The sequence below is a fragment of the Aquarana catesbeiana genome, linkage group LG10 (assembly GCF_042186555.1).
Source record: "Aquarana catesbeiana isolate 2022-GZ linkage group LG10, ASM4218655v1, whole genome shotgun sequence".
In the NCBI taxonomy this organism is placed as follows: Eukaryota; Metazoa; Chordata; class Amphibia; order Anura; family Ranidae; genus Aquarana; species Aquarana catesbeiana.
In genome coordinates this window covers 254479843-254506427 of record NC_133333.1, presented here as the reverse complement: position 1 = coordinate 254506427, position 26585 = coordinate 254479843, and the positions used below count along the sequence as shown (strand labels likewise).

At 47.6% G+C, this 26585-nt stretch overlaps 1 protein-coding gene across 1 annotated transcript in view; it reads left to right on the top strand.

Annotated features, from left to right (window-relative positions):
* Positions 1 to 26585, top strand: part of LOC141111396 (uncharacterized) — an 82355-nt gene that overhangs the window by 7933 nt on the left and 47837 nt on the right. Inside the window, exons 4-7 of the mRNA XM_073603655.1 lie at positions 11844 to 12052; positions 14899 to 15053; positions 19550 to 19786; positions 25497 to 25653. Coding sequence (XP_073459756.1) covers positions 11844 to 12052; positions 14899 to 15053; positions 19550 to 19786; positions 25497 to 25653 — 758 coding nt within the window. The remainder of the gene's footprint in view (positions 1 to 11843; positions 12053 to 14898; positions 15054 to 19549; positions 19787 to 25496; positions 25654 to 26585) is intronic.

Below are 26585 nucleotides of genomic sequence, written 5' to 3'. Positions count from 1 at the left end.
ACCAGTGCACAAAGCAAGGTCCATAAAGACATGGATGAGCGAGTTTGGGGTGGAGGAACTTGACTGGCAGGCACAGAGTCCTGACCTCAACCCGATAGAACACCATTTGGGGTGAATTAGCAGAGCGGAGACTGCGAGCCGTTGCCCTCAACCCCAATACTTTTGACAATATAGTGTACGCCTCCAGATTTAACCAAAACCGATTTTAACTCAACCACATAGAACACCTTTGGGATGAATTTGAACCAGGCCTTCTCATCCAACATCAGTGTCTGACCTCACAAACGCTCTTCTGGAAGAATGGTCAAACATTCCCATAGACACCCTCCTAAACCTTGTGGACGGCCTTCCCAGAAGAGGTGAAGCTGTTATAGCTGTAAAGGGCGGAGCCAACTCAATATTGAACCCTATGGACTAGGACTGGGATGCCATTAGGGGTGCAATGGATCAAAAAACTCACGATTCGGATCGTTCCTCGGATCAGGAGTCACGGTTCGGATCATTTTCGGATCAACAAAAAAAATCTCCCCCACTGCTGTAATATCCACAGACTCCCCCACTGTATATACAGTATGAGTATAGGAATTAGGAAGGAAGACTGGTGTTGTTTAGCCTTACCTTACAGAATAGAAGGCGCCAAGCTGGCCAGATCAGATCCACGAGTTGAGGGGTGATGACGTCAGCGCGCACCGCTTTCGCCGGGTGTACCAAGATGGCCGCCACTCTGGAGCTAGGCCGAAGCCGCAGCCTTTCCTAAGGCTGAGGCAGCAGCGCGCTCCATGGAGCGCATGTGTGCCGATCCGAACGGGTTGAACCGTTCGGATCACGGATCAGTAATGATCCATTGCACCCCTAGTATTGGCAGGGTATGGCAGGGTATGGCAGAGTATTGGCAGAGTATTGGCGGAGTATTGGCAGAGTATTGGCAGGGTATTGGCAGGGTATGGCAGAGTATTGGCAGAGTATTGGCGGAGTATTGGCAGAGTATGGCAGAGTATTGGCAGAGTATTGGCAGAGTATGGCAGAGTATTGGCAGAGTATTGGCAGAGTATTGGCAGGGTATTGGCAGGGTATTGGCAGAGTATTGGCAGAGTATTGGCAGAGTTTGGGCAGAGTTTGGGCAGAGTATTGGCAGAGTATTGGCAGAGTATTGGCAGGGTATGGCAGAGTATTGGCGGAGTATTGGCAGGGTATGGCGGAGTATTGGCAGGGTATTGGCAGGGTATTGGCAGAATATTGGCAGAATATTGGCAGAGTATTGGCAGGGTATTGCAGAGTAGTGCTGGGTATTGCAGAGTAGTGCTGGGTATTGCTGAGCATGGAGGGATGGCTGAGCATGGATGGATGGATCCATGGATGTGACTGCAATTTCACAGAGCAGCGCTGTGGGCACTACACATCCAACCCACAGCGCTGCTGCCATCCGATCCCTCCCCCTCTCCTCTCACACTGTACAAATCAGTACACAGAGGGGAGAGAGGAACCGGCGTCATTTGACGGCGCGATCACGTGGTAAACGGCCGCCGGGTGTACCAAGATGGCCGCCGCTCCGGAGCTAGACCGAAGCCGCGGCCTTTCCTGAGGCTGAGGCAGCGGCGCGCTCCGCGGAGCGCATGTGTGCCGATCCGAAACAGGTTGAACCATTCTGATCACGGATCGGTGACGATCCATTGCACCCCTAGATGCCATTAAAGTTCATGTGCGTGTAAAGGCAGGCGTCCCAATACTTTTGGTAATATAGTGTATTTTAGCCGTTCCTGCCAGTCTCCAGGTATAAAGCAATTCTTTCTGGGAGGGGCCATGTTGAGAAATCCTCTGTGGTTTCCAGAAACCTGAGCGTGTCAATCACTCTGACTCCGGACAATAAAGGATAATACCATTCATTCCCCACTGCTGACCACACCCCAGTGACGTCCTGAATTACGTATTGTATAATCTCGAACGTTCTTCACTTCACAGATGAGCTTCAAAAAGAGCTTTTTTTTTTTTTTTTTTTTTTTTTACATTAACGTGGCTTTTGAACTTTATAATAGCATCTTAAAAATGTAAAAATCGCCCATTGTGACCCAACCCTACCACGGCTGCAATGCTACTCAACTGGTTTCCACCCATAAAGTTCATTCATTCGATGTGCCCTGAAGACCCTCGTTAAGGGATCACCCAATGAACACACAATCAAGAAACGAGACCTGAAGACACAATCAGTTGGTTGCCGAGGATCGATAGACTTCTCGGTCTTTCAGTACAGGTCTACCAAGGACTGAATATTAGACAATCTTTTTTTTTTTTTTTTTACCCAATTTACTAAAATTTGGCCCAACCTGTGGAAAGATATGATTCCTACTCCAGTATGGTCTTCTCAGACTTCAGCCAATAGGATTGCGAATCTGATTGGATGATTAAAGCGTATCCCAGGTGGAGATGTTTTGGTAACTAGAGCAGCATGAATGGTGGGAAAACTGACCCTCAGCAAATGTAAGAGAGGACCCTGATGGGGACCCTGATGATGATGGTGGGGGGGCTCTGATGTGAGGAGAGACTGTGATCCGGACTTCAAAGTGGTAGTAAACTGTCCTTGATGGGGGGGAAATAAAATCCCATGCAAGGCAATGTCATAATGTGCTAGTATGCATCGCATACTAGCACATTATGAGAGACTTAGCTTAGAATGAAGCCCTTCAGCGCCACGCTGCCACCACGGAGAGGGCTGACATCTTCCCTGGTCTTCGTTCCTGGTTCGCGGCCTCCGGCTACATGAGTGGCCGGGGGCGCGATGACGTCACTCCCGTGCCGCCGTTTACGGCACGGGCTCTGAAGGTCTATTTGCCGGACCTTCACAGCGCATGCATTGGTAACGTCACCAGTTGCATGCACTGTGAATATCTCCTAAACTGTGGAAGTTTAGGAGATCTTCACACTACCTACAGGTAAGCCTTATTGTACTGCTTCACAAAGATAACACCAAAGACACCAAACTGCGGTCACGTAGACGCGTTTCACACATACATTTTGTGCTTGATCATTAATGATTAAGCACAAGATGTATATGTGAAACGCGTCTACCTGACCACAGTTTGGTGTCTTTGGTGTTATCTTTGTGAAACAAAAAAAAGGCAGTCAGAAGTTTTGGATGTGCCGCCATTTCTTTCTTCCTTCCGAGTTTCCCGTGGAGGTAGGCCGGGGCCAGCACTCTGCAAGATAATCCAATCAGCCTTATCTTTATACACCTGGAGCAGCGGTTCTTTTTCTTGTAAGCCTTATTATACCGTAGGCTTGTCTGGAGGTGCAAATGGTAGAACAGAGTTTACTACCACTTTAATGTAAAGGAGGACTCTGGTGGGAATCATGATGTAAAGGAGGACTCTGGTGGGAATCATGATATAAAGGAGGACTCTGGTGGGAATCATGATGTAAAGGAGGACTCTGGTGGGAATCATGATGTAAGGGGGGACTCTGGTGGGAATCATGATGTAAGGGGGGACTCTGGTGGAAATCATGATGTAAGGGGGGACTCTGGTGGGAATCATGATGTAAGGGGGGACTCTGGTGGGAATCATGATGTAAGGGGGGACTCTGGTGGGAATCATGATGTAAGGGGGTCATTGAATATGGCTTTTTGCTTTGTGGTTGTATGTCAATGTTCAATATCATTTTTCTTAGACAGTAATCTTGGTGGAACATAGGGGCCTGTTTTTTCCTCATGTGGCTAGTGCATGAATGCCTAGGCCAGTGATGGCGAACCTTGGCACCCCAGATGTTTTGGAACTACATGTCCCATGATGCTCCACTACACTGCAGAGTGAATGAGCATCATGGGAAATGTAGTTCCCAAACATCTGGGGTGCCAAGGTTCTCCATCACTGGTCTAGGACCTGGTCCTGATGAGCTAATGCAGTGGTGGCCAAATTCTGCCGGTGTGTTGGGTCAGCCTCAGTCTCTGATCTATAACTCGTTAATGTTGCTTCAGATCTTAGATCTACTTTAAGAAGAGGCGGCATTTCCCAACCTGAGGTTTCATTTTAAACCAATGCCCACCTGACCTTTCCGTAAGCTGTTTATTACAATGTTGGTAATGCAGCTCAACAAGTTTTTTTGTTCACAAAAAAAAAAAAATAGGTGTAGTTGCTTCTTTACAAGAATTGTGCAAAAGAACAAAAAAACAAGACGTCTGTACCGAGGAGGACTACGTAGTTTTCTCAGACATGCGGCTTTAACTCATTATTTGCCAGTGGTGGGACCTCAACCTATACAGTAATTGGCATTTATACCGGTTTGTCTGTGGAGGTTCCCATGTACTGTATTCAGATCACAGTGGAGCTACTAGCAGTTTGTCCCACGGAACTGGACTTGTTCTGTAATGTTGGAGATGTTTTGGTGCTCATCCAAGAAGCTTCCCCAACCGAGAGTCAGAGACATACCCCCAGCATTTATAGACACACAAAATACATATTCCCCTCAATTCTGCCACCATGGAATGTGTTGATCATCCATGATGGGATGAAGTGTGAAGGTAAAAGTGGGAAGTGCTCTAGGCCTGGGCTTCTTGGGAAATCCCATTAACTATGCTTACTAACATCAGGAAGAGGTAAAAAAGGAAAATACCGTTTAAAGAGAACCTGTGTTTTCTCCATGTGGAGCTTAGCAAGAGCTTGACTTAGTTGTGTCCACCTACTCCAATCCCCATCCACCTACTCTTCCCTTTCATCCACCCCCCCCCCACTCCACCTACCCCTATCCCCATCCACCTTACTGCTTATACTACCTTCCATCCATTTCCCAGCCTCCCCACCTTCCCATATCCCCCCTTCTGCTTACCTTCCCTTCCATCCATTCCCCTGCAACCCCACCTACCACCATCCCCATTCACCCTTCTGCTTATCCCACCTTCCATCTATTCCCCTCCCACTCCACCTACCCCTATCCCCTCTTCTGCTTATCCTCCCTTCCATCCATTTCCTTACCACCCCGCCTACCCCCATCCTCATTTACCTTTCTGCTTATCCTACCTTCCATAGATTCCCCTGCCACTCCACCTACTCCCATTCTCATTCACCCTACTGCTTTTCCTCCCTTCAATCTATTCCCCAGCCTCCCCACCTACCCCTATGCCCTCTTCTGCTTTTCCTCCCTTCCATCCATTCCCCTGCCACCCCACCTAACCCCCATCCCCATTCACCCTTCTACTTACCCTACCTTCTATCCATTCCCCTGCCACCCTACCTACCCCCATCCCCATTCACACCTCGACTTACCCTACCTTCTGTCCAATCCCCTGCCACGCAACCTACCCCCATCCCCATTCACCCCTCTACTTACCCTACCTTCTATCCATTCCCCTGCCACCCCACCTACCCCCATCCCCATTCACCCCTCTACTTACCCTACCTTCTATCCATTCCCCGGCCACCGCACCTACCCCCATCCCCATTCACCCCTCTACTTACCCTACCTTCTATCCATTCCCCTGCCATCCCATCTACCCCCATCCCCATTCACACCTCTACTTACCCTACCGTCTATCCATTCCCCTGCCACCCCTTCTACCCCCATCCCCATTCACCCCTCTACTTACCCTACCTTCTATCCATTCCCCTGCCACCCTACCTACCCCCATCCCCATTCACCCCTCTACTTACCCTACCTTCTGTCCAATCCCCTGCCACGCAACCTACCCCCATCCCCATTCACCCCTCTACTTACCCTACCTTCTATCCATTCCCCTGCCACCCCACCTACCCCCATCCCCATTCACCCCTCTACTTACCCTACCTTCTATCCATTCCCCTGCCATCCCATCTACCCCCATCCCCATTCACACCTCTACTTACCCTACCTTCTATCCATTCCCCTGCCACCCCACCTACCCCCATCCCCATTCACCCCTCTACTTACCCTACCTTCTATCCATTCCCCTGCCACCCCACCTATCCCCATCCCCATTCACCCCTCTACTTACCCTACCTTCTGTCCATTCCCTGGCCACCCCACCTACCGAAAACAAATCTCTCCTGCGCTCAGGTGTCCAGGAACTGAACATGTGGTGCGACCACCTATAACAAGGTATTGCCTAGCGTCTTGCAGCCCTCCTCTGAACAATGGGTATTCATGCTAGAAAAAACAGAAAAAGAAGGAGGGCGCACTAACCTAGTGCATTACCACTATTAAACTTTATTGCAGCATAAAAACAGCAAAGATTATACTCACAAACGAGCTATCGAAACCAGCTTTAAAAAGAGCGCAAATGCGCTGTTCTATGGATCGACACACCAGGACCTATTGCCAAGAGGATCAGACCGGTGCAAATGGCCAATGGCTAACGCATTTCAGGGGACCACCCCCTTCTTCAGAGCCTGAACGGGCAATGGCTGGTCTCTCGAAATTGCCTCTCTATAGATGTATATATGTGTGTGCATAAGTACCTGTGTTTGCCACACCCAATTGGTAGCGACGCCCCCTCACAAACAGCAACACCTACCCATTTAGGCTTACTCTCCCTGGACCCCTCCCTCTATGTACAAGCCCCATTTGCAGCCAGAAGATAGTACTGATAAAAACAAGCGACAGGCCTCGCTCTATGTTGCTTGCTATATATTGAGCTAGCAAAACTGTAGCAGAATCAGTATGGACCACAAAAAAACAAAAACAAAAAGGGGGGTGGTGGTGGTGGGGGGGGGGGGGGCCGACCACACATACCTCTCCTCTCCTCCCACCTCTCCATAGGTAGCCCCATGCCGTGGACAAACCGCAGTAAATGCTACGGGACTTCTCTGGCTCCCAGGAGCCATATGAACACTGCACACAGCGTGTGGAACGCACGCCGCCCGAAGGACCAGGAAGTGCGGGCGTTCCTGCGTTCCACCCGCAACTTCCGGCCGATCGTGACGTCAGTTCCCCTTCTACAAGCGTCAGAAGACGCTGCGTGCAGGGGACACGGCCCGGAAGCGCGGGTGTGTTTGCGTTCCACCCGCTGCTTCCGGCCATCATGGAGTTGCCTGTGAGTGGCCAGGAAAGTCGGTGCGCGCGCATCCCCGTTGGTCCGCGCGCCTCCCACCAATGACTCCACTGTTGACAGCTATCCTAGGCTGATAATGCCTGCACAGTACAGGCAGCATTCAAGTTACAGCCACAGGCAGCTCGCAGCCCAAATCACTCTACAAGGACCATTCATGGGATGAGAATAGAGGGTAAAGATGTAATTAATAGACGGCACATATATATGGTAAAAAATAGAGATTAATCTCAAATGGGGAGGTTGGTGAGGGGATCAAAATCGATACCAAATGAAATTACTAATAGATGATATTCCGTTGGTGTGATCCGCAGAGGTATCCTTTTCAAGGTGCAATAGGTTAATACAACACATAATATATGTATGGTTCATAAATTTAAAACACGGTTGATTAGACAGCATATAATATATATATTTTTTCATAAAATATAGTATCTTAAAACGGTCAAAACATGAAAATCCATAGCAAAATTAAAATCAAAAAGAAATCCGTGCACTATGATACCTAAATAATACTGATCAAAAAAATATAATAATAACAATAAATAGGAGATCTAAAAACAAATGCTCATCGGCCTAAAACATTAATAACACCGTTAAAAAACAGTAATAGAGAATACCGGCTAAGAGACTACGCACCACTCTATATAGATATAAATATAATAAATATAGTAAAATAAATAACCTATGACAGGATATAACATACTATGTCAAATGACCATAGTGACCGTCCCCCCAGCAAATGCCGTGGAGGATGCCTCTGCGGACTAGCGTACCAAAAACGAGAGAGACCATTGCCCGTTTGCACCTAATGGAAAATGAACACTATACCCCAATGGCGGTGAAGTACATAAAATGACATGGACTACATAATGTTAACAAATTAACTACTGTCTAAACACCAACCACAGCCTGGTAACTAGCTTCTACACATTGAACTAAAAACTGTATAACTACTACTACATCTGACAAACCTATCTGCCCCAAATCCTGGTCACTACACCTAGTGTACCCCATATGACCCAAAACAGAGCCCCAGCCTGCACATTGGTGGCAATACGCACACTTGAAAGGTCAAACCCCAATTGACCTGGCTAGTGCCACCAATGACTCGGGGGCTTTTTCGGGAACTGAAGGAGTTAGACAACATTGTGCAGTTCGATTTCCTCGTTCAGGCCTTTTGGGGCCAGAGTTCCTAGGGAAAAAATCCAGAAGGCCTCTCTATTACATAGCATTTGATGTTTTTTGCCGCTATCCAAGTCGCTCGGCATCGCTTCTATACCGAACACTTTGAGGCCGTCTGTACTGCTACTATGGGTTTCTTTGAAGTGTTTTGGTATTGAATAGTTGTCCTTCTCCGTAAGGATACTGCTCCTGTGCTCATTCATTCTGGTCCTCATAGGTCTTGACGTCCGTCCTACATAAAGGAGGCCACAAGGACACAGAAGGCCATAGATGACATACGGGGTACCGCAGTTAATGAACTGCTTCATCTTGTGAATCCTACCGTCTGTTCCAACAACTTCTTTCTTTCTATGGCACATATGCACGCAGTTCCCACAAATGTTGCTCCCACATCTGTAACTTCCCTTCTGGTCAAAAATCGTGCTCCAAATACTACTGAGCCCTCCATTTCTTTGTTTTCTCACTCTACTTGGGGCAATAATGCTCCTTAGGTCCTTCGGTCTCCTAAAGACCAAATTGGGGTGCGAAGGAAGGCTTGTGTTCAAGATAGGGTCTGATTCGAGGATCCTCCAGTTCTTTTTGAGGATTTTTTGTATTGAGAGGGCCTTGTTATTATACCTAGTGCAAAATCGTACTTGTGGTCGTTCATCCATGTGAGGATTTGTCTTTTTTTCTTCCTCTCCAACATGAGTGTTGTCATATAGCACAAGGTATTTTTGGAACGCCTCCTCTATATGCTCCTCTTCGTAACCCTTTTCCTTGAACTTAGTCTTGAGGACAAGGCTTTGTTCTTCATAATCGTGCTTCAGGGTGCAGGTCCGCCTGAGTCTGCAAAACTGACCAAAAGGTACATTCCTAATCCATCTAGGGTGATGGTGGCTCCGGGCGTGGAGATATGAATTACCAGCGCTCGGTTTGAAATGCGTTTTTGAATAAATGGCCCCAGTGTCGTCAACCTGTAGCTCTAAGTCCAGGAAAATCAAGGACTTATCGTCTACCACATGTGTGAAGGAAATCCCATAGGGGTTCCCTGCACAATGTGCCAGGAATCCCTTCAGTTCCTCATCAGTGCCGCTCCAGATGATGAGAATATCGTCTATGTAACGCGAGTACAACACTAGGTTCCTCCCATAAGGGTTATTGGCCCAGATGTAATTCTGCTCCCAGTAACCCATGAACAAGTTCGCATAGCTGGGAGCGAACCTAGCACCAATAGCTGTACCGCTTACCTGCCTATAGAACCTGTCCAGAAAGGTGAAATAATTGTGAGTCAAAGTAAACTCAATGCATTCATAAATGAATCGAGCTTGCCTGGGATCAAATAGGTGGGCTTCTGCAACATAATATTCAATAGCCCTAAGCCCGAACTCGTGCTGGATAGATGTATATAGAGATGTCACATCAAGTGATAGCCATCTATATCCCTGCTCCCAAGTATATGCACTAAGTACCTCTAAAGCATGGCCTGAGTCCTTGATGTATGATGGCAGGTTGACCACCAGTGTGCAGTGTTCATATGGCTCCTGGGAGCCAGAGAAGTCCCGTAGCATTTACTGCGGTTTGTCCACGGCATGGGGCTACCTATGGAGCTGCTTGTGGGAGGAGAGGTATGTGTGGTCGGCGCCCCCCCCCCACCACCACCCCCCTTTTTGTTTTTGTTTTTTTGTGGTCCATACTGATTCTGCTACAGTTTTGCTAGCTCAATATATAGCAAGCAACATAGAGCGAGGCCTGTCGCTTGTTTTTATCAGTACTATCTTCTGGCTGCAAATGGGGCTTGTACATAGAGGGAGGGGTCCAGGGAGAGTAAGCCTAAATGGGTAGGTGTTGCTGTTTGTGAGGGGGCGTCGCTACCAATTGGGTGTGGCAAACACAGGTACTTATGCACACACATATATACATCTATAGAGAGGCAATTTCGAGAGACCAGCCATTGCCCGTTCAGGCTCTGAAGAAGGGGGTGCTCCCCTGAAACGCGTTAGCCATTGGCCATTTGTTCCGGTCTGATCCTCTTGGCAATAGGTCCTGGTGTGTCGATCCATAGAACAGCGCATTTGCGCTCTTTTTAAAGCTGGTTTCGATAGCTCGTTTGTGAGTATAATCTTTGCTGTTTTTATGCTGCAATAAAGTTTAATAGTGGTAATGCACTAGGTTAGTGCGCCCTCCTTCTTTTTCTGTTTTTTCTAGCATGAACACCCCACCTACCCCCATCCCCATTCACCCCTCTACTGACCCTACCTTCTATCCATTCCCCTGCCACCCCATCTACCCCCATCCCCATTCACCCCTCTACTTACCCTACCTTCTATCCATTCCCCTGCCACCCCACCTACCCCCATCCCCATTCACCCCTCTACTTACCCTACCTTCTATCCATTCCCCGGCCACCCCATCTACCTCCATCCCCATTCACCCCTCTACTTACCCTACCTTCTATCCATTCCCCTGCCACCCCACCTACCCCCATCCCCATTCACCCCTCTACTTACCCTACCTTCTATCCATTCCCCGGCCACCCCATCTACCCCCATCCCCATTCACCCCTCTACTTACCCTACCTTCTATCCATTCCCCTGCCACCCCACCTATCCCCATCCCCATTCACCCCTCTACTTACCCTACCTTCTGTCCATTCCCTGGCCACCCCACCTACCCCCATCCCCATTCACCCCTCTACTTACCCTACCTTCTATCCATTCCCCTGCCACTCTACCTATCCCTATCCCCATTCACCCCTCTACTTACCCTACCTTCTATCCATTCCCCTGCCACCCCACCTATCCCCATCCCCATTCACCCCTCTACTTACCCTACCTTCTATCTATTCCCCGGCCACCCCATCTACCCCCATCCCCATTCACCCCTCTACTTACCCTACCTTCTATCCATTCCCCTGCCACCCCACCTACCCCCATCCCCATTCACCCCTCTACTGACCGTACCTTCTATCCATTCCCTGGCCACCCCATCTACCCCTATCCCCATTCACCCCTCTACTTACCCTACCTTCTATCCATTCCCCGGCCACCCCATCTACCCCCATCCCCATTCACCCCTCTACTTACCCTACCTTCTAACCATTCCCCGGCCACCCCATCTACCCCCATCCCCATTCACCCCTCTACTTACCCTACCTTCTGTCCATTCCCTGGCCACCCCATCTACCCCTATCCCCATTCACCCCTCTACTTACCCTACCTTCTATCCATTCCCCTGCCACCCCATCTACCCCCATCCCCATTCACCCCTCTACTTACCCTACCTTCTATCCATTCCCCTGCCACCCCACCTACCCCTATCCCCATTCACCCCTCTACTTACCCTACCTTCTGTCCATTCCCTGGCCACCCCATCTACCCCTATCCCCATTCACCCCTCTACTTACCCTACCTTCTATCCATTCCCCTGCCACCCCATCTACCCCCATCCCCATTCACCCCTCTACTTACCCTACCTTCTATCCATTCCCCTGCCACCCCACCTACCCCCATCCCCATTCACCCTACTGCTTATCCTCCCTTCCATCCAGTCCCCTGCCATGCCATTTGTCAAGCTAAACTTCTGCAAATAAAGATCATGATCACTATAATCATCATAAAATACTGAATATACCTTTTTTTTTGTTTGTTTGTTTGTGTTTTTTGTTCAGGAAGCAATCCGGTTTCAACCATTACCTGCAGTGATGGAACTCTAAATATATTTTTATCGAAATGTTGGCTGGAAGAAAATGGGTTTATTACGTCAACCGTCCGTCTGAAAAGCCCCGACTGTCTGGCAACAAAACAGATTCTGAATAATACGGCCCAGATGAGCTTCAGCACACCGCTGATAATTAATTACTGCAACACCACTGCAGAGGTGAGTGTGAACCCGGCAGATTGATCGTTCGTTGTACAAGGGAGGGAAAACTGGATACATTGAACCATTGGGATCTGAATGGAATTAGACATATTGTTCAATTACAGCAGTTCCAAGAATTGGTTTAAAATGTAAAATGGTTTAAAATGTGTACAGCCAGATACAGATGATTCCTGCCGGAGGATGATGGTAGACACGTGCAATTGATTTTGTTCGTTTAACAAATTTGTTAATTCGGAAACATCTGAATTAGCGAAATCCAATTTAACTAACAGACAAATTTGAAAGGAAATTCCAATACCTATAATTTATAATATTTATATTAATAGTTAGTTATTATTTTGAAATTTTGGATTTTCATTCTTTAGAATTTTCGGATTTTCTTTCTTATTTTCATATTTTTGAATTTTACGAATTTTCACATTTTCAAATGTTACATTTTACGAATTTTTTAATCTGCAAATTTACGAATATACGAATTTTGAGAATCTACGAATTCATGCATTTATGAATTACGTTTATAACGGATGACCCGAATTTTCGTCCTTTCGAATTTTCGGAATTTCTTTCTTATTTTCGAATTTTCAAATTTATGAATTTTCACATTTTTCAATTTTACAAATTTATGAATTTTCGAATCTACGAATTGACCCAAAAAAATGAAAAAAAAAAAAAAACAAAACACAAAAACGAATGAAACGAAAACAAAAAATTTTTTTCGGCAGGGCACATGTCTAGATGCCTGAGCTATTGAGGGGGGGCATGGCTTGGGATGAATCTTCCCTGGCGATCACTATTATGTCCCTTTAAAAAAAGCCAGCGCCCCCCCCCCCCCCAAAGTCCCCTTCATACTTTCTGAATGCGATCGTACATGTTTGTTCAATATGGCGATTGCTCGGGGGCCAGATTCTGCAAACACTCCTGGCTGCTTTTTAAAATCTGCAGGCTATGTATCTAACCGTAGATAAGACATCCAGTGCAGTACATATAAGGACATTGCTGGGAATTCCATATTCCATACAACAGACGGTCTGTAATTTGTTTCCCGAAACTAAAGCTGCCCATAGATGGTTATTTTTATTTTTTTCCATTCAGCCAAAAGATTCCTCCAGCCGCCCCAAACCCCTCACCAGACATTGTATTGTGACAGCAGGTCCCAGCGCTGTCAGAATACACAGATCAGCAGCTGCCGTTGATTGGCTGCAGCTACTAATCAACAAAAAGTTTTCTATCGCAGAAATCGATCAAATAATTTACTTCTTTTGAGCAGGGATGGCCACACACACACACTGCTGATGCGGCCAAATTTCAATCAATGTATGGCCGGCTTTAGGCTCTTTTCACACAGGTGGTATCTTTACCACGCCCCCAACCACCCGCCAGCAAGTGGACATGGTGAGGACACATAGTCATGGCTGTGATGCTTTCAATCGTGGTGCAGCAATTTTACCTTGACATGCCGAGTCTGACATGGAGCACCAGCTTGTCAATGGAAGTATATGGGACCACGCCACAACCACAAGCACATTACTCATGGTTGCACCATGGTGGAATGCAAAAACCCCTTTTCTGTAGTTAAAGCCAAGAAACTCCTGGTTTCTTGGCCAAAACAAACTATTTGATTCACTAACAATTGTGCCTACTGGGAGCACTGTAAAAACTATATGTAGTTTAGCACCCTCTAGTGTGCTAGATTAGGTAGTGATAGCTTTTTTTGTTTGTAGTGTAGGTAAATTGTTTGGCCTGGCTGGCAGCCAAGTCTGTGTTTTTTTTTGTTTTGTTTTTTTACACCTGGGTCAGGGTGAGTGACTCAGGGAGGCTGGGATGACTCAGCAGGCAGCATCTCTGATGACTCCCCCTAATTCTGGAACTTTGGAGAGCCTTCCAGAAGAAAGGGAGGGAGGTTAGGAGGAGCTGCTTGGAGTATTCATGAGGGCCCTGACCAATTCCCAACAGGATGGGTTGGCAGGGGGCAGGCCACCTCATAGCAAGGTCCATAAAGACATGGATGAGCGAGTTTGGGGTAGAGGAACTTGACTGGCCTTCACAGAGTCCTGACCTCAACCTGATAGAACACCTTTGGGATGAATTAGAGCGGAGACTACGAGCCAGGCCTTCTCATCCAACATCAGTTCCTGACCTCACGAATGCACTTCTGGAAGAATGGTCAAACATTCCCATAGACACCCTCCTAAACCTTGTGGACGGCCTTCCCAGAAGAGTTGAAGCTGTTATAGCTGCAAAGAGAGGACAGGGGCGGCCATTGCTATTTACCATCTAGCATTAGTGGTTTACATGTGACGGTGTTACATCTTCACATTGTTGTTTGTTTTTTTTTTTGCCTGGCGCCCCTGTATCAACACCCTTTGATAGCAGAGTTTATCCTGGCCCCTGGCCACACAGAACCTCCTCCACCGCGGTTTGTGGGCTGTCTTGGAGTGTGTGCTCCTTGGGGCCTCTCTGAGACATATTTGAATATCCCCTGAAGAAGCCACTGATAGCGAAATATGTAGGGACGTGATATTCATCAGTGACCACTTCATGTATATGGATACTTTGGCCAGTATAACAGTCTGTATAATTACTCTGCCTCTTTTATGAACCCCATTTAAATTGTCTCTATGTAATAAAAGTTATATATTTTTAGCAATTTTGTAATTTCTCTTTGCTGGAAAATAGAGACAGTAATTAGAGATTGGGAATTTTTTTTCTTTATTAGAGGGGAATTAAAAATTAAAAAAAAAAAAAAAAAAAATCTTAAGAGTTTTGATTGAACTATATACTTTTGTCCTGCTCGTCGTCTACAGATTCAAAACCGGTTTAATGACTCTTTTCTCTTTCCGCAGGTAAATGGGACGCAGGTCACATACATGAACACGCTGTATGCTTTTTCCATGGAATCTGTAAATCAAATGCGCCAAGTCTTTGTTATGAACGTTTCCTGCGCGGTCCCTCTGAGTATCAGCGCCCAGCTTATCATCACCCTAAAGCCAACACTCCGGTAATATTTATCATTCATTAAGATACATATTTGTATGTTGAAATTCCAGTTGTTCCACCTCTACATTTCAGATATGAGCTGATTTACTAAAGGCAAATAGACTTTTACCCCCCCCCCCCTTCCTGACCAGAGCATTTTTTGCGATTCAGCACTGCGTCGCTTTAACTGACAGTTGCGCGGTCGTGCGACGTGGCTCCCAAACAAAATTGACGTCCTTTTTTTTTTCCCCCACAAATAGAGCTTTTCTTTTGGTGGTATCTGATCACCTCTGCGGTTTTTATTTTTTGCGCTATAAACAAAAATAGAGCGACAATTTTGAAAAAAAAAAAAAACAATATTTTTTACTTTTTGCTATAATAAATATCCCCCCAAAAAAAAGTTTAGGCCGATATGTATTCTTCTACATATTTTTGGTAAAAAAAAATCGCAATAAGCGTATATTGATTGGTTTGCGCAAAAGTTATAGCGTCTACAAAATAGGGGATAGATTTAGGGCATTTTTATTATTAATTTTTTTTAATAAGAATTGGCGGCGATCTGCGATTTTTATCGTGATTGCGACATTGCGGCGGACAGATCGGACACTTTTGACACTATTTTGGGACCATTGACATTTATACAGCGATCAGTGCTATAAAAATGCACTGATTACTGTGTAAATGTCACTGGCAGGGAAGGGGTTAAACCCTAGGGGGCGATTGAGGGGTTAAATGTGTTCCCTCAGTGTGTTCTAACGCTGGGGGGATGGGCTCACTACAACATGACAGAGATCACCGCCCCCGATGACAGGGAGCAGTAGATCCCTGACATGTTGCTAGGCAGAACAGGGAAATGCCTTGTTTACATAGACATCTCCCCGTTCTGCCTCTCCGTGTCACAATCGCGGGCCCCCCCCCCGGCAGACATCGAGTCTGCGGGACCCACGGGCACGCTCACGCGGTATGCAGCGGGAGCACGCGCGCCCACTAGGGGGACATAATTGTACGCCCATTTGCGCAGCCGCGCCATTTTGCAGACATATATCGTCGTGCGCTGGACGGCAAGCGGTTAAATAGCTAAGGGGCGGGGCCACCCAACATCACCGGGCCCCTTGTGACGTCATCGGCCAGGTCATGCTGGGTCCATGACGTCACAAGGGGCAGGGTCACTCAGCGACATCGAGTGACTCCGCCCCTTAGTTATTTAAGAAATGGCAGATGGCGGGGGGGCCTTCGACGAGATTGATCGTTTTTTTTTCTTCTTTTTTCTTTTTCTGGGTCAGTGGTTCATTGGGCGCCATGTTTGATGATGAATCTACACCAGGGCACTTTTTTTTTTTTAATAGAGGACTTGTCAAAAACTTGTGTTGTGTCTTTACTCACCTTTTGCATGGGTAGGTGTAATAGATATACCCCATACTCATTCACATGGGGGGGGGTTTGGGGGCCACCTTGTTAAAGGGGGCTTCCAGATTCCAATAAGCCCCCTGCCCACAGACCCCCACAACCATCAACCAAGGTTGTGGGGAAGAGGCCTTTGTCCCCATCAAAATGAGGACAGGGTGCTTTGAGGTGGTGGGGGGCAGAGCCCCCCCCTGCCCCAAAGCACCCCCATGTTGAGGGCATGTGGCCTGGTATGGTTTGGGGGGGGGGGCTTGCTCACCCCCCCCCCCCATTACTGGCCTGCCGGGCTGCATACTCAAGTAAGCGTCTGGTATGGATTTTGGGCGGGACCCCACGCAGAATTTTTTTAATTTTCGAGATTCTTTTGTCTACATTTCAGCTGTCAGCAAGGAAGCCCGCTGACAGCTGATATGTTAAGGATGACACAGAATTCGATTTGGTCGATCATTTTTTGACCGACCCCAATTTGAATCATTGGGAAAAGTTGGAATTTGTTAGAAAACTAATATATGAAAGAAAATGAAATGAATTTCAACAAAATTCGTTACCATTTCATTTGGAGATTTGGATGCATCTGAAGCTCCGAATAACCAAAAATTTGTCCGAATTTATATTCGGATCGAAACGGATTGCACATGTCTAATCCAGGGATAAAACTCAGCATGGCATGGGCTCTGTGGCCTGATGGCGTGTCTTCCGTCAGTTTAATTTATAGCGAAAGAAAAAATGATGAGATACACATCTAGAGAAAGACATACAGGCCTGAAGAAGGGGGATGCAATGCCCCCAAAACGCGTTGGTTCTCCTTGTATACTTTTATTGTCAATAAACTATAAAAATCATCAAGTGAGACTTTTTTTGAACATCGGACGCACCTCTCCAACCACCCGAGTGTTCCCTGCGGTAACGCCTTCATTGTCGTTATCAGAAAGATAGCAGACCCAGACCCCAATGGAGTTCATCACCCACCATCTACAATTGGGATATACAGTGCCTTGAAAAAGTATTAATACCCCTTGACATTCTCCACATTTTGTCATGTTACAACCAAAAACCTAAATGTATTTTATTGGGATTTTATGTGATAGACCAACACAAAGTGACACATAATTGTGAAGTGGAAGGAAAATGATAAACGGTTTTCAACATTTTTTACTAATAAATATGTGAAAAGTGTGGGGGGGCATTTGTCAATACTTTGTAGAACCGCCTTTCTCTACAATTACAGCTGCAAGTCTTTTTGGGGATGTCTCTACCAGCTTTGCACATCTAGAGAGGGACATTTCTGCCCATTCTTCTTCTTTGTAAAATATCTCAAGATCTGTCAGATTGGATGGAGAGCGTCTGTGAACAGCAATTTTCAAGTCTTGCCACAGATTCTCAATGTGATTTAGGTCTGGACTGTGACTGGGCCATTCTAACACATGAATATGCTTTGATCTAAACCATTCCATTGTAGCTCTGGCTGTATGTTTCGGGTCATTGTCCTGCTGGAAGGTGAACCTCCGCCCCAGTCTCAAGTCTTTTGCAGACTCTAACAGGTTTTCTTCTAAGATTGTCCTGTATTTGGCTCCATCCATCTTCCCATCAACTCTGACCAGCTTCCCTGTCCCTGCTGAAGAAAACCATACCCACCACATGATGCTGCCACCACCATGTTTCACAGTGTGGATGGTGTGTTCAGGGTGATGTGCAGTGTTAGTTTTCCCCACACATAGCGTTTTACTTTAAGGCCATAAAGTTGAATTTTGGTCTCCTCTGACCAGATCACCTTCTTCCACATGTTTGCTGTGTCCTCCACATGGCTTCTCACAAACTACAAACAGGACTTCTTATGACTTTCTTTCACCAATGTCTTTCTTCTTGTCACTCTTCCATAAAGGGCAGATTTGTGGAGAACACGACTAATAGTTGTCCTGTGGACAGATTCTCCCACCTGAGCTGTGGATCTCTGCAGCTCCTCCAGAGTTACCATGGACCTCTTGGCTCTTCTCTGATGAATGCTCTCCTTGCCCGGCCGGTCAGTTTAGGTGGACGGCCATGTCTTGGTAGGTTTGCAGTTGTGCCATACTCTTTCCATTTTCCGATGATGGATTGAACAGAGCTCCGTGAGATGTTCAAAGCTTGGGAGATTATTTTATAACCTAACCCTGCTTTATACTTCTCCACAACTTTATCCCTGACCTGTCTGGCGTGTTCCTTGGCCTTCATGATTCTGTTTGTTCGCTAAGGTTCTCTAACAAACCTCTGAGGGCTTCACAGAACAGCTGTGTTTATACTGAGATAAACTGTTCTGTGAAGCCCTCATAGGTTTGTTAGAGAACCTTAGTGAACAAACCGCACACAGGTGGACTCTATTTACTAATTAGGTGACTTCTGAAAGCAATTGGTTCCACTAGATATTAGTTAGGGGTATCAGAGTAAAGGGGGCTGAATACAAATGCCCCCCCCCCCCCCCCCCCACACTTTTCACATATTTATTTGTATAATTTATCATTTTCCTTCCACTTCACAATTATGTGCCACTTTGTGTTGGTCTATCACATAAAATCCCAATAAAATACCCATTTTTATGAAATCCTGCCTGTATGATAAATGTCCAAAAGTGTGTTACTCTCTTCTTTAATCTTGAATTTATTAAAAATTAAACTTTTATATTTTTTTCTATAAATCTTCTCTCGTCATTATTTGGCTATACCGCACCGATAAAATCCCCTGTTCCTTCCCTCCTTTTGATCTATTTTCTTATGGGATGTGGTGCTATTCCTATGGGGCGTTTCACCATTAGTCGGACACAACTTCCATGCCCAATAAAAGACATTTTACGTTTTTGGCTGTAACGTGACAAAATGTGGAAAATTTTCAAGGGGTATGAATACTTTTTTCAAGGCACTGTATCCCATTGGAAGTCAATTCCCTTTATACCCGCTAGGCAGCCTCCAGCGGGCACCACCAGTCCAGCGCTGTCTTCCGCCCACACTTGATACTAACAGCCATGATTCTGGTATTCGGTCTCATTGTATCCAAGCAGTGGTTAGTAGTTCTATCTCTGTAGATGTCTATGTACATGAACCTCCATATTCCTGACGGTGACGTATGTTCTTTATTTTTCAGCATCATATCAGTAAACATTCCTGGAACAAATATCTCCGTAGTGCGGATGTGGATATATAGAGATGAAACCTTTAGCACTCTGCTCTCAGACAATGACACATTGTCTATGGATGATACTGTCTATATCTCGGTGATCGCGCCGGATTTGGTCACAAACCTTTCTAAGCTCAAAGTGGAGAGAATGTACGTCTCCGCCGGAGAGTCCGAAAATCTGCAATACGACTTACTTTTGAATGGGTAAGTGTCCAGAATCATATAAAGTCATATACACCCACACAATTCTTTTTTTGTTAAATACTGTATACCAGGGGCATTGCTAGGTCTACAAAAGATCTGGGGCTAGAGCCCATAGCAGCATAGTAAAGACAGTCATATGCTTGGGTGGGCATACACATGTATATACAGTAATGTACGTGTGTGTGTGTGTGTGTGTGTGTGTGTGTGTATATCCCCAGAGAGCCCCCCACTTACATCAGGGTCCCCAGAGAGCCCCCCCACTTACATCAGGGTCCCCAGAGAGCCCCCCCTTATATCAGGGTCCCCAGAGAGCCCCCCCTTATATCAGGTTCCCCAGAGAGCCCCCCCTTACATCAGGGTCCCCAGAGAGCCCCCCTTACATCAGGGTCCCCAGAGAGCCCCCCCACTTACATCAGGGTCCCCAGAGAGCCCCCCCACTTACATCAGGGTCCCCAGAGAGCCCCCCCACTTACATCAGGGTCCCAAGAGAGCCCCCACTTACATCAGGGTCCCCAGAGAGCCCCCCCTTATATCAGGTTCCCCAGAGAGCCCCCCCTTACATCAGGGTCCCCAGAGAGCCCCCCTTACATCAGGGTCCCCAGAGAGCCCCCCCACTTACATCAGGGTCCCCAGAGAGCCCCCCCTTACATCAGGGTCCCCAGAGAGCCCCCCCTTACATCAGGGTCCCCAGAGAGCCCCCCCTTACATCAGGGTCCCCAGAGAGCCCCCCCTTACATCAGGGTCCCCAGAGAGCCCCCCCTTACATCAGGGTCCCCAGAGAGCCCCCCCTTACATCAGGTTCCCCAGAGAGCCCCCCCTTACATCAGGGTCCCCAGAGCCTCCTCCTTACATCAGAGTCCCCAGAGAGCCTCCCCCCTTACATCAGGGTCCCCAGAGAGCCCTCCTTACATTAGGGTCCCCAGAGAGCCTCCCCCTTAAAATCAGGGTCCCCAGAGAGCCTCCCCCTTGCATTAGGGTCCCCAGAGAGCCCCCCCTTACATCAGGGTCCCCAGAGAGCCCCCCCTTACATCAGGATCCCCAGAGAGCCCCCCTTACATCAGGGTCCCCAAGGAGCCCCCCCCTTACATCAGGGTCCCCAGAGCCTCCTCCTTACATCAGAGTCCCCAGAGAGCCTCCCCCTTGCATCTGGGCCCCCAGAGAGCCCCCCTTACATTAGGGTCCCCAGAGAGCCCCCCCCTTACATCAGGGCCCCCAGAGAGCCCCCCCTTACATCAGGGCCCCCAGAGAGCCCCCCCTTACATCAGGGCCCCCAGAGAGCCCCCCCTTACATCAGGTTCCCCAGAGAGCCCCCCCTTACATCAGGTTCCCCAGAGAGCCCCCCCTTACATCAGAGTCCCCAGAGCCTCCTCCTTACATCAGAGTCCCCAGAGAGCCTCCCCCCTTACATCAGGGTCCCCAGAGAGCCCTCCTTACATTAGGGTCCCCAGAGAGCCTCCCCCTTAAAATCAGGGTCCCCAGAGAGCCCCCCCTTACATCAGGGTCCCCAGAGAGCCCCCCTTACATCAGGGTCCCCAGAGAGCCCCCCTTACATCAGGGTCCCCAAGGAGCCCCCCCTTACATCAGGTTCCCCAGAGAGCCCCCCCCCTTACATCAGGGTCCCCAGAGCCTCCTCCTTACATCAGAGTCCCCAGAGAGCCTCCCCCTTGCATCTGGGCCCCCAGAGAGCCCCCCTTACATTAGGGTCCCCAGAGAGCCCCCCCCCCCTTACATTAGGGTCCCCAGAGAGCCCCCCCTTACATCAGGGTCCCCAGAGAGCCCCCCTTACATTAGGGCCCCCAGAGATCCCCCCCTTACATCAGGGCCCCCAGAGAGCCCCCCCTTACATCAGGGCCCCCAGAGAGCCCCCCTTACATCAGGGCCCCCAGAGAGCCCCCCCTTACATCAGGGCCCCCAGAGAGCCCCCCTTACATCAGGGCCCCCAGAGAGCCCCCCTTACATCAGGTTCCCCAGAGAGCCCCCCCTTACATCAGGGTCCCCAGAGCCTCCTCCTTACATCAGAGTCCCCAGAGAGCCTCCCCCCTTACATCAGGGTCCCCAGAGAGCCCTCCTTACATTAGGGTCCCCAGAGAGCCTCCCCCTTAAAATCAGGGTCCCCAGAGAGCCTCCCCCTTGCATTAGGCTCCCCAGAGAGCCCCCCCTTACATTAGGGTCCCCAGAGAGCCTCCCCCTTAAAATCAGGGTCCCCAGAGAGCCCCTCCACTTACATCAGGGTCCCCAGAGAGCCTCCCCTGCCCTTGGGGACCCCTGCAGAGGCTCGGGGCTATAGGCCCCAGATTCTGGGCTATAGCCCCAAAAGCCACCCCCTAGCGACGCCCCTGCTGAATACCATTAAAAACATTTTTTAACCACTTAAGGACCGAGCCTCTTTTTTTAAGATTTGTTGTTTACAAGGTAAAAACATCATTTTTTTTTTTTTGCTAGATAATTACTTAGACCCCCCCCCCCAAACATTATACATTTTTTTTCTAACACTCCAGAGAATAAAATGGCGGTCGTTGCAATACTTTCTGTCACACCGTATTTGCGCAGCAGTCTTACAAGCGCGCTTTTTTTTTTTTGTGGAAAATTACACTTTTTTGACTTTTAAGACAACAGTAAAGTTGGCCCAATTTTTTTTTTTTTTTATATTGTGAAAGATAATGTTGCGCCGAGTAAATTGATACCCAACATGTCACGCTTCAAAATTGCGTCCCGCTCGTGGAATGGCGACCCTTAAAAATCTCCATAGGCGACGTTTAAAAAATTCTACAGGTTGAATGTTTTGAGTTACAGAGAGGAGGTCTAGGGCTAGAATTATTGCTCTCGCTCTAACGATCGCGGCGATACCTCACATGTGTGGTTTAAACACCGTTTTCATATGCGGGTGCTACTCACGTATGCGTTCGCTTCTGCACGCGAGCTCGGCAGGACGGGGCGCCCCTTAAAAAACATTTTTTTTCTTATTTATTTTACCTTTTATTTTTACACTGGTTTAAAAAAAAATAAATAGTATCACTTTCATTCCTATTACAAGGAATGTAAACATCCCTTGTAATAGAAAAAAAGCATGACAGGTCCTCTTAAATATGAGATCGGGGGGGCCAAAAATACCTCACATCTCATATTTGGACTAAAATGCAATTAAAAAAAATTGCATTATGACGTCGCTTCCGCCCTGCAATGTTATGGAGATGGGTGGGGGCCTCTTCCCCTCGCTCGCCTCCATACCCAGCAAGGGTGAAGATCCGATCGCCACCGCCGCTGCCGACGGGTCTGGTAAGTGGCGGAGGGCACCGGAGCGTGGGAGGAGGGGGGGGGCCCTCTCCTGCCACCGATAAAAGTGATCTTACGCAGAGACCACTCTTATCGGAAAGCGGACCGCCAGCCGAAGAAGAGGATACCGGGGTTATGGTAGCTATCTGCTGCCATAACAACTAAATCCCTCTTCAAACTTAGGACGTATATCGGCGTGCGGCGGTCCGTAAGTGATTAAACCGAAGGTTCCGCCGAAAAAAAAAATATTAAAAGCCAGCAGCTACAAATACTGCAGCTGCTGACTTTTAATATATGGACACTCACCTGTCCAGGGAGGCCGCAATGTCGACATCTCAATTGTTTAAGGGCTCCTTCACACGGGGCGGATCAGTGATGATCCGCCCCGTGAACATCCGCTTGCTCAGCGGGGATCGCTCCGCAGATCCCCACTGAGCAGAAAGATGACAGGTCCATCGCTGCACACTGTGCAGCGTTGGACCTGTCAGAGCGCCGCTCTCCCCTATGGGGGATCGGATGATGAAGGACCGTAGTGTCCGTCGTCACCCGATCCGATCCGAAAACGGATGGAAAAGTAGGTTTTTCCTCCATCACACTTTTCGGATCGGAGCGGGTCGGATGTCAGCGGACATGTCACCGCTGACATCCGACGCTCCATAGGGATACATGTATGTCCGTTTTTCATCCGAAAACAGAAGGATGAAAAACGGACATACGGATCCCTCATGTGAAAGAGGCCTTAGTCGTATTTTAGTCGACTAAATTAGTATTCCTTTAGTAGACAAAAATGTTTTAGTCGGTGAAATTAACACTGGGGAGGAAGAAATATTACAAGCTGAATTTTGGATAGATTGGGTTGGAGAAGGGGGTGTGGCATCCACACCGATATGTCGCTCAGTAAGCTTGTGATGGTCTTTGTATGGAGATTGAGGTTATGGATGAAAGAAGAGTGAAGGTTTTTGTAGTCCTGTGCTATGGTGACAACGGTGCTTCTCCATAGATACAGTGAGGTTAGCGAGCGTTGTCACCCTTACGATCTGGCCGAAATTCTCTTTCTGGGTCGTAAAATAAATTGTGGAGATTTGCAGCTAAATGATATTTACAGATTTGGGTCATAATGGGAACATGCTGTGTATTGTATTATACTGTAATACTATGTATCGCTATTATTTCCTGAATAGTCCTTGTGATCAGGGGCGGACTGACCATTCGGGCACTCGGGCACTGCTCGAGGGCCCCATGCTACTAAGGGACCCCATCAGGGATGCCAGCTTCAATAAAACCAGGGACAGTATGTAAAAATCTGTGTTTTAAAAAAAAAAATCCCAAGATTATAGATGCCCCGCCTCTCCAGTACCTTTTCAGTGTGTGTATGTGTATTCTGTGTGTGTATATTGTATGTGTATATTGTGTGTCTGTGTGTGTATACTGTATATGTCTGTCTGTGTGTGTATACTGTATGTGTGTGTGTATGTATATTCTGTGTGTGTATACTGTGTTTGTATATTGTGTGTCTGTGTGTGTGTATTCTGTGTGTGTATACTGTATGTGTGTGCGTGTATACTGTGTGTGTATATTGTGTGTTTTTGTGAGTATACTGTATGTGTGTGTGTGTATGTGTATTCTGTGTGTGTATACTGTGTGTGTATATTTTGTGTCTGTGTGTGTGTATTCTGTGTGTGTGTGCGTGTATACTGTGTGTGTATATTGTGTGTCTGTGTGTGTATACTGTATGTGTGTGTGTGTATATACTGTGTGGCTCCATAATCTATTGCCTGGGGGCCCCATAATCTCCTATTTCCCAGGGGCCCCATAATCTTCTGCTATTGCCCGGGGGCCCCATAATCTTCTGCTATTGCCCGGGGGCCCCATAATCTTCTGCTATTGCCCGGGGGCCCCATAATCTCCTATTGCCCGTGGGCTCCATAATCTCCTATTGCCCGTGGGCTCCATAATCTCCTATTGCCCAGGGGCCCCATACTTTCCTATTGCCCGGGGACTCCATACTCTCCTATTGCCCGGGGCCCCATAATCTCCTATTGCCCGGGGGCCCCATAATCTCCTATTGCCCAGGGGCCCCATAATCTCCTATTGCCTGGGGGTCCCATAATCTCCTATTGCCCAGGGGCCCCATAATCTCCTATTGCCCGGGGGTCCCATAATCTCCTATTGCCCGGGGGTCCCATAATCTCCTATTGCCCGGGGGTCCCATAATCTCCTATTGCCCGGGGGTCCCATAATCTCCTATTGCCCGGGGGTCCCATAATCTCCTATTGCCCGGGGGTCCCATAATCTCCTATCGCCCGGGGGCCCCATACTCTCCTATTGCCCGGGGGTCCCATACTCTTCCATTGCCCGGGGGCCCCATGAGGTGTCAGTCCGCCCCTGCTTGTGATATAGATGGGAGGAGCTAAAACTCGATTGTTTCTGTATCCAGGTGTCCAGCTGGAGGTCTACTTGCTGACCTAATAACCGTCATCAGCAATGGAGCCAACGCTGAGTCGCAGTTTGCTATGAAGGTCTTCCAGATTTCTGGTTTTGGCAGTTTCAGGCTCTCTGCCGATGTCCTCTTCTGCGAGGATCATTGTGTCCCGGTAAGACTCATCGACACACCTGGAAGATGTTCTGTGATACCGGAAAGAATGGCGCAGAATATTGTTGTTTTAAAAGAGAATCTGTCGGGAGAGAAATATAAAATGTTATTGCCGACATGTTCTTCACCAGTTGAGCACCAGCCTATAATTCCCCTTCACTGTCAGGCCATTATTTTAGCGCTGTGATCGTTTGACTGACAATCACTTAATGGGGTGGGCAACTACATGGCAAATGAGGTTTAATGTAGAAAAATGTAAAATAATGCATTTGGGTGGCAAAAACCTGAATGCAATCTATACACTGGGGGGAGAACCTCTGGGGGGATCTAGGATGGAAAAGGACCTGGGGGTCCTAGTAGATGATAGAATCAGCAATGCCATGCAATGCCAAGCTGCTGCTAACAAAGCAAACAGAATATCGGCATTAAAAAGGGGATCAACTCCAGAGATAAAACGATAATTCTCCCGCTCTACAAGACTCTGGTCCGGCCGCACCTGGAGTATGCTGTCCAGTTCTGGGCACCAGTCCTCAGGAAGGATGTACTGGAAATGGAGCGAGTACAAAGAAGGGCAACAAAGCTAATAAAGGGTCTGGAGGATCTTAGTTATGAGGAAAGGTTGTGAGCTCTGAACTTATTCTCTCTGGAGAAGAGACGCTTGAGAGGGGATATGATTTCAATATACAAATACCGTACTGGTGACCCCACAATAGGGAGAAAACTTTTCAGCGGAAGGGAGTTTAACAAGACACGTGGCCACTCATTACAATTAGAAGAAAAGATGTTCATCCCTTGTGATAGCAATAAAGTTAATCCTCAAAAAAAGTATAAAAAATAAAGTTTTGTATAAAATAAAAAAATTGAAGCACCCCCCAACCCATGGCCTCCCAGTCTTAGTCCGTAGGGTTCAATATTGAGTTGGCTCCGCCCTTT